The following is a 9,179-nucleotide window of genomic DNA, read 5'->3' on the forward strand; positions in this document are numbered from 1 at the left end:
CTGTGTATTTTAATAGCAACAGCACAGAACTTGGCAGTTTGGAGCATAAGCTGAGGGTCTTCTCCTAATAGGAGCTTCTTTGCCAAAAGCTCAGCTGACTCATCAGGGAATTTACCAAGTAGGGGGGAAATAAGTTTGATCTAACTTCAAGGTAGAATGGGCAACATATCAGTGCATGATGGACTCTAATTTGGTGAACTGGGTTTGATTCCCCACTTTTCCACAAGTGACCTACTCTAATCCGGTGAACTGGGTTTGATTCCCCACTCTTCCACATGAGTGTCAGACTCTAATCCTGTGAACCGGGTTTGATTCCCCACTCCTCCACATGAGTAACGGACTCTAATCCGGTGAACCGGGTTTGATTCCCCACTCCTCCACATGAGTGACAGACTCTAATCTGGAGAACTGGGTTTGATTCCCCACTCCTCCACATAAAGCCTGCTGGGTGACTTTTCTCAGCCCCACGTACCTCACAAGGTGTCTGTTGTGGGGAGGGGAAGGGAAGGTGATTGTAAGCCACTTTGAGACTCCTTAAAGGTAGAGAGAATTGGGGTATAAAAACCAACTATTCTTCTTCCTTAAGGAGAACCAATGTGGTATAGTGGTTAAGAGCGGCAGACTTTAATCTGGAGAACCTGGTTCGATTCCCCACTCCACATTAAGCCTTCTGGGTGACCGGTCTCTCAGAACTTCATCCCAGGCAGGCAGTGGCAAATCACCTCCGAATGTCTTTTGCTTTGAGAACCCTACGGGTTGCCATGAGTCAGCTGTGACTTTATGGCACCACTCTTTAAGAAAGAATGGGAAGTGGTGAGGAACTGAAACCGTCTGAGCCTTGAGGGGACCCAGTTAGCAAGAAACCAGAAGCATTGAATGCACAGCTAGAGAAAAGGAGATCCTAGAGAAAAGGAGATCTCTGCCCCATGTCGGGGCTTTGCCATTCTCCTGCTCTGCCCCGTGTCCAGTGCACCCGTTGTTACATGACCTGCAGGGACTGGTTTCAGAACAGCCAATAATTCCACTGGTCCTCTTTACTGGTTGTCATTTGGCAGCACTACAAAAAGATCAGCTTGAAGACGGACTGTCCTGTGGGTTGGGCTGGATCCTGTGGGCATGTTTTGTCAACAGCATACCTGCACTCCCGGCTTCTTGGGCGGCTGAGGCCGGAGGATCGTGGGGAGCTCAGGCGTTCTAGGCTGCCCTGGTGTCCCTCCAAGCTCCACATCAATATGGGGGTCCGCAGACAGTTGGGGGGGGCAGACTGCCTAAGGAAGGGTCATCATTCAGTAAGCCCTTGTCAGGGATGCTCTAGACTGAATCCTGCATTGAGCAGGGGGGTTGTACTAGATGGCTCTAGGGCCCCTTCCGACTCTATGATTCTTTGATCCTGCCCAGGCTGGGCACAGAGCAGGCCAAAGCCCCCGTGCTGGGCAGCGCTGAGCCAGTGTGAGGCGTGGTCTCCATTTCAGAGCTTGGATGATACAGCTGGGAAAGCCTCAGGCTTCTAATTGGAGGGTTCGAGCCCCAGTACAGGTGTTAGCCCTCTTACTTGATGGGTATCAAGGCTTTGCAAATGATACCACCCATTTTCTTTTTTTCACCATGTTTTTTTTTTTTTTTTTTTTTTTTTTGCAATGGCTTTCCCTGCAGGGAAACACAAATGAGGTAAGCCAGTTTGTCGTTACGTGGAAATGTGTCTGCTTCTGTTGCTGCGCATATTGTGTGTGCATGTGCCAGAACCTAATGTGGGATGTGGCTTTTCTGCTAGCAGCTTCTGCCATCTTTCTTAGAGGAGGGGGCTGTGTTGTTTGTACTCAGCTGAGCTTTGGAGCATCCTGCTTGACAAGAGAGGCTGTGGCTCAGTGGTAGAGCAAGAGTTTGGCATGCAGAAGGTCCTAGGTTTAATCCCTGGCATCTCCAGTTAAAAGGACCAGGTAAGAGGTGATGTGAAAGACCTCCACCTGAGACCCCAGACAGCCGCTGCCTGTCTGAGTAGGCAGTACTGATAGGGTTGCCAACTGCCAGGTAGTGGTATAACAAGCACACAAGCCACAAATAATAAAAACTAGCAATGTCTGAGCCAATTAGATTATATTGTATAAGCAACCGGTAACATCACAAACCATACATAAATTGACTATGACTATTTAGTATAAGCAACCTATAACATCACAAACCATGCATCAAAGAACATATTACAGCATATGCTTAATTAATGACATACAATAGTCTCCACAATATATGAAATGCAGAAATATTAAGCCAGAAATTTGTTGTTGATAATTTCTGGCTTAATATTTCTGCATTTCATATATTGTGGAGACTATTGTATATCATTAATTAAGCATATGCTGTAATATGTTCTTTGATGCATGGTTTGTGATGTCATAGGTTGCTTATACTAAATAGTCATAGCCAATTTATGTATGGTTTGTGATGTTACCGGTTGCTTATACAATATAATCTAATTGGCTCAGACATTGCTAGTTTTTATTATTTGTGGCTTGTGTGCTTGTTATACCAATAACTCCTTTTGCTCAATTCCATAACAGCACATGCTCTTTTCAACTGCCAGGTAGTAGCAGGAGATCTCCTGCTAATTCAACTGATCTCCAGTCGATAGAGATCAGATCACCTGGAGAAAAATGGCCACTTTGGCAATTGAACTCTACGGCATTGAAGCCCCTCCCCTACCCAAACCCCACCCTTTTCAGGCTCCGCCCCCAAAATCTCCCGTCGGTGGCGAAGAGGGACCTGGCAGCCCTAAGTACTGACCTTGATGGACCAAGGGTCTGATTCAGTAGTGTAATGTAGCTTTGTGTTTCCGTGAGATTTGGGTGGGCTCCAAGTTGGACAAGGCTGTGCTAGAGCAGAGGCATGCATGCTCAAGTGTTTGGCTTAAACTCAAAATGATAAAACTCAGGAAATGGTTTCTGTCCCTCTCACTCCTTGAGGCCGCTTAACAGAGTCTTATACACTAGATGCTTAAAAAATCCAACTTCATCAAACTCTTTATTAACATAAATAATCCATACATAATTTATAATAACATACCACAACCATCTTTCTATTACAAAACCCATGTGTCAAAGCAAATAGAAAAACATCTTTATAGTGTTATCCAAATCTCTGAACTGAAATATAAATCTCAAAACAATGCCCAAGGCTGCATTAATTCCTTTGGTTTTATACTGTTCCAGTATTTTATGAATAAAAGCCATCGCTCCTCGGCCTATCAGCTGCTAGACATTAGGAAGAATCTTCTAACTGTTAGAGCGGTTCCTCAGTGGAACAGGCTTCCTCGGGAGGTGGTGAGCGCTCCTTCCCTGGAGGTTTTTAAGAAGAGGATAGATGGCCATCTGTCAGCAATGCTGATTCTATGACCTTAAACAGATGATGAGAGGGAGGGCATCTTGGCCATCTTCTGGGCATGGAGATGGGTCACTGGGTGTGTGGTGGTGGGGAGGTAGTTGTGAATTTCCTGCATTGTGCAGGGGGTTGGACTATGTGACCCTCGTGGTCCTTTCCACTCTATGATTCTATATCAAATGTAGTTCTATCTAGATGCTTATGTTAGTTGCTTGGTCAGCATTGTTGGGGTCCACATTTTTGGCCTGGATTGAAATGCATCATTCCTATGAACAGGGCCAGCTAGCCATTCTATGTGGGGGGGGGGATTGTAGCCCCCTGGGGCTCTTCATCCAGCCCACATCAGACTGCAGTATAGGTGAGTGGGTTGAGGCTCTCAAAAATTCAGCCTTGAGGGCTGAAGGCTCTTAAGAGCAGGGGAGGGGAGGGGGAGACACTTTTGACAGACCAGTGGCCCATGCTTTTTCGCCTCCCCAGAATATGTTGAGTCTCTAAGCTGAAATCCCCTCAGCACATCATCTCCTAATTCTTACCCTGGGTGCGAGTTAAGAATGCAAGGAGAATGGTCTGCCTGTATCTTAAAAGCGTGGTCTCATAAGAAAGGGTGTGGCTGTTCCGTGGCACAGACAATGGCAAGGTACTCCCCAGTTGTTTTAATTTTCCCAAATAATTTGTTGCTGAGTTGATGTTTTAATTGGTTTTATTGCTTCATTTATTGCATTTATTTCTTTGTATTTGTCCTGTTTTTAAATGTTGTAAGCCGCCCCGAGTCCCCTGTGTGGAGAGGGTGTGGGGTATAAAAATAAATAAATAAACAAATAAAATCTCTTAGAGCCAAACTTAGTTAAATTGTGGAACTCCCTGCCCCAGGATGTGGTGATGGCTGCCAACTTGGAAGGCTTGAAGAGGGGAGTGGACATGTTCATGGAGGAGAGGGCTATCCTTGGCTACTAGTAAAAATGGATACTAGTCATGATGAATAGCTATTCTCTCCAGGATCAGAGGGGCATGCCTATTATATTAGGTACTGTAAAGGAACCCAGGTAGGTTAATGCTGCTGCAGTCATCTTTCTTGTGGGCTTCCTAGAGGCACCTGGCTAGCCACTGTGTGAACAGACTGCTGGACTTGATGGGCCTCGGTCTGATCCAGCAGGGCTTTTCTTATGTTCTTAACTACACGTTATGGGGTGACACGGGCAGACACAGGGCAACCCATCACCACTGACTCCATTTTAGCTGAGAATTTAGCAGTTTAAAAATAGCCTCTGTTGTGCTCCCCTCATTATCGTAGAGGGCAAGGAGGTTGATTTGATTACAGCTTGCTTTATTGGCCAAGAAGTCATAACTGGGTGAGCCAGGATACAGACAAACAGCTCTGCAATCCGGTCACCCCGAGGGAGGGCAAACGCAAGAGGTTTTATAGGCATTTGACATTCCAATACAACAATGATACTTTTACTTAACATGTGATGTTAGCTTGTCAATGCAACGTCATTAGTTTCTACAGCGCCTGCGTGAGCCTCGCTACATTAATGAATGGAGCCTATCTTACTGAGCAGTTCAGAGATTTCCCTTGCAGGGTGAAGGGAAAGTATCAAAAAAGGAGCAACAGGTGGGAGGGAGGCTGTCGGGGTGTTCCCTCATGCGAGGGGAAAGTTTCCAGCCTTTGGAATGGGTGTGCGTGCGTGCTTGGTGCTAAAGGAAAGGGCGGGCCACTGGGAAGCAGCTTCTATGGTTTTGCTTGTAAGCAGCTTTATGCGTGTAGCTTGCATGTATATCATACCTGCATGTGATGCAGGTATGATTACTCAGGCGCAACACCTTGAGGGCCCAATCTTGGCTGGGTCCACAGTGCAGCGTCACCATGCGATCTCCCCCACCCCCAGGTGCCTTTCAAGTGCCCAAACTGTCTCGGGCAACTGTTTTGGTGGTGGTGGGCAATAAGATCGCACGGTGCTGCCATGCTAAAGCCCAATTGAGCCCTCTTGGCCATTGTTAAACTGCTAAATTCTCATCTAAAGTGTCGTCAGCAGCCACAGATTGTCTCGTACCTATGTATAATGTGTAGTTTGGCTCAGAGCTGGAGGCTCTCTCTTCCTGTTACTAAGTACTAAGGTACTAAGTACTTCCTGTTACTGAGCCCGGCTTCTGCCGGAGAGGGCAGGCTATAAGTTTAATAAAATAAAATAAAAATAAATAAGTACGTTGCAGGGAGAATGCAGGAAGGACACGTGGGTTCTCTCGCGGACCTTTTTTGAGCGGTAATGAGTTCATTTCCCTCACACCATCAAATGAAGGAATGCTGTAGGAAAGAGTAAGCAAGGAAGAAGAAACTACAAAGACAAGACCTCTGCAAAGTGTAAACCAAACTAACCACACATAAATACAGTATGGCCATCTTACCCTGACCATCTTATGCATTGATGGCAACTGGTTTGAGAAAAAGTTATCTTCTTAGATGGGTCGTTGTGATCTCTCTTTCGATTGCTACAATGGCAAATGTTTTTTGATTAATTCTTAGTCAAGATTTATGTGGTGATACATGAACCACTTATTTTGTCTCTAATTAACTGGAAGGTTTAAAACAAACCGAAGAGCACTTTTTGAAACGAGTTGTAACCAGGAGCTCATCTTATGCAATCTTCAGATTTATGTAACCTTAAAATGTGTATTTGTCCTGACCTGGACAGCTCAGGCTAGCCTGACCTTGTCAGATCTCAGAAGCTAAGCAGGGTAGAGACCCTGGCAAGTAATGGGATGGGAGACCTACAAGGAGTACCAGGGTCATGAACTGGAGGCAGGCAATGGCAAACCACCTCCAAAAGTCTCTTGCCTTGAAAGCCCCACCAGGGGTTGCCCTGAGCCAGATGTGACTTAAAGCCAAAAAAAATGTGTATTGAAGTGGTATTTTTTATACTGTCACATACTACTATGGCATAGTTATTATTTAGCCATTGATTACATTTTTGAAGTGTTCAAGGGACATATTGTTATGATATTTGATACACATTTTGGTGTTTTAGGTTTGTCATGTGAATATATATGTACACATTACATTTATATGTGGTTATTTTGTTTACACTTTGCAGAGGTCTTCACTTTGTAGTTTCCTCCTTTCTTGCTTTTGTATTGGGACCTCTCTCCCCTTTTCTGTTTTTGGTAGGCAGGAGTAATGTATCAAATGGTTAGAAACAGCCCCACCTCTGCGACAGGCACCAACACCAGCAGGTTCTGCTAAGGGTCATGCTTGAAACCCAGAATTCCATGCATCCTAAATGATATCATTTGCATGTGAGTAGTTACAGGATTGTGGCCTTTCGTACGACTGAAATCCAGGGGAAATTACATCTTGGGGAGGGGACGTGGCTCAGTGATAGAGCATCTGCTTGGCATGCAGAAGGTCCTAGGATCAATCCCCGGCATCTCCAGGTGAAAGGACCAGGCAGTAGGGGATATGAAAGACCCTTTTCTGCCTGAGAACCTGGAGAGCTGCTGCCAGTCTGAGTAGACAATACTGACCTTAATGGTTTGATGGTTTGATTCAGTATAAGGCAGCGTCATGTGATTATCTGCTTGGCATGTAGAAGGTCCCAGGTTCAATCCCTGGCATCTCCAGTTAAAGGGACCAGTCAAGTAGGTGATGTGAAAGACCTCTCTGCCTGAGACTCTGGAGAGCCGCTGCCAGTCTGAGCAGACAATACTGGGTTTGATGGACCAGTGGAATGATTCAGTAGAAGGCAGCTTCATGTGTTGAATCATACAGGGTGAGGTAGGCAGGTGTCCCAGGAAATCTGGCTTTTGTGTTGAGCGTCACTTGTCTGTTCAATAAGCTGTTCTATCCTTCGCCAGTGGTGGGCTTACTCCCATTTGGCAAGGGCAATTTGAAGCCCACAATGGAGATAGCCTTGTAACGTACCTGCCATTTCCAAAACAGTGGGAGACGGTGGCTGAATTAGAGTGTCCAACTAAACATGTCCCCCTAGCTTCTAAAAATGGCATTAGATCTAAGGGCAGGGACTTATGCACATACCCTAAATATTGGGTTGGTGAGTGTGATCATGAAAAAGACTTAGGGAAACTGCAGGCCTCTGCAGGCATGAGCGATTCATAGATGAAAACCATCCGGATTTGCAGTGACTGCAGATCCGTGGTGGTGATTAACATTGCCCACAACCAATGAGGTGGCTTGCCTGGGTCAACTATGGTACAAAGTCCCTGTGGCTAGTAGAGATTGAGGCTGTATGTTGTAGATTAAAAGAAAATCAAGACTCCATGATAAGTGAGAATCATGTCCAGTAGCATCTTAAAGACCTTAAAAACAGAGTGGTTCCTCAGTGGAACAGGCTTCCTCAGGAGGTGGTGAGCTCTCCTTCCCTGGAGGTTTTTAAGCAGAGGCTGGATGGCCATCTGTCAGCAATGTTGATTCTATGACCTTAGGCAGATCATGAGAAGGAGGGCATCTTGATCATCTTCTGGGCATGGAGTAGGGGTCACTGGGGTGAGGGGGGGAGGTAGTTGTGAATTTCCTGCATTGTGCAGGGGGTTGGACTAGATGGCCCTGGTGGTCCCTTCCAACTCTATGATTCTCTGACCTTCATCTGATTATTTGACTCTCAAAAATCTTCTTGGTCTTTAAGTTGCTGCTAGACTTGAGTCTTGCTCTTCCACTGCAGATCAACTTGGCTACCCACCTGCAACAAGTAAAATCAACTTATTCCATGGCAGAGCATGCATGCTGTACTTGTGGAAGCTGCTGGGTCAAACCCCTCGAGTTAGAAAGGTAGCTGCACAAGAACCCTGGAGAGCTGCTGCCAGTCAGTGCGGTGCGCAAAGAGGGACCGATGGTCTGACTTAGCATATGGCAGCTTCAAATTCTCCAGCACGAAAAATTCTGAAATGTGCATGACCTATGAAGCTAAAGTAAATTAGGATTGGATTCTGCATTTGCAATGTTTGCTTAACTTATTCTCCTACTCCGGAGAAAACAAGGTACTATATAGGGGCCAGGGTGCCTTCAATCCAAAAATGTGATTTAGCAACTATTGTGATTTCTGCCACACTCCTATGCAACCATACTGGTAGAAACTTCATCTGTACTAATGGTTTAAGTGTAGCTTCTGCATCCAGGGTGCTACCTTCTGTGGTTTGGTGTGTGTGTGTTTGTGTGTGTCCATCTGTAGAATCTTAGCACCCAGAGCTCTTAATTCGCCTAGCCCACAACTAAGCCAGCCCCGAACACACCTTCAAATGTACAACTTTATCCTTACTCGCAAGCTCTCTTTCTCCTCAGGCTTTGTACAAACTTTACAGCGCAGCTGCTACTCACAGACATTTGTACCACCACGCTTTCCCCACGGCGCAGAAGCCGGAGCCTGCTGAAAGCACGGAAAAGAAGACGATGTAACCCAGGAGATGCTTTCCACGGAGGTGCATGAAAACACATAATTACACATGTTAACCGTTGCATCCATGTTCAAGCCTCTGATACGCCTTGAAATTGGGGCGGGAGGAGGAAACTGGTAACCCCTTCACCTGTACCAATGGCTTAAGTGTAGCTATTTTAATTTGGACAGTGCCCTGTTTGAAGGGGGGGAGGGCGATTCAGCATGCCTTTCATTTTCTCAAGATCCATGGCTTTGTTTTGCTGCAAACAGGGGGACTGACTTCTCAGTTCCCCAGAATACCATACCCACTTTTAAAATCCTACTTCTACAGGTTTAAAGTACTGACCCAAAGAAGCAAGCAGTTGCTTTGTTTCTCCTTGCATTGGGGGTGGGGGATCCTCCATCCAAGGCCGGGGGCCTCTG

The 9,179-nt window shown here is 45.9% G+C and overlaps 1 protein-coding gene across 1 annotated transcript in view; it reads left to right on the top strand.

Annotated features, from left to right (window-relative positions):
* Nucleotides 1-8,814, top strand: part of ATL1 (atlastin GTPase 1) — a 42,319-nt gene extending 33,505 nt beyond the window's left edge. The window contains exon 13 of the mRNA XM_056852081.1: nucleotides 8,663-8,814. Coding sequence (XP_056708059.1) covers nucleotides 8,663-8,776 — 114 coding nt within the window. The 3' untranslated portion in view covers nucleotides 8,777-8,814. The remainder of the gene's footprint in view (nucleotides 1-8,662) is intronic.
* Nucleotides 8,815-9,179: the final 365 nt, after the last annotated feature.

This window comes from Euleptes europaea, chromosome 6 (genome assembly GCF_029931775.1).
Source record: "Euleptes europaea isolate rEulEur1 chromosome 6, rEulEur1.hap1, whole genome shotgun sequence".
Classification (NCBI taxonomy): domain Eukaryota; kingdom Metazoa; phylum Chordata; class Lepidosauria; order Squamata; family Sphaerodactylidae; genus Euleptes; species Euleptes europaea.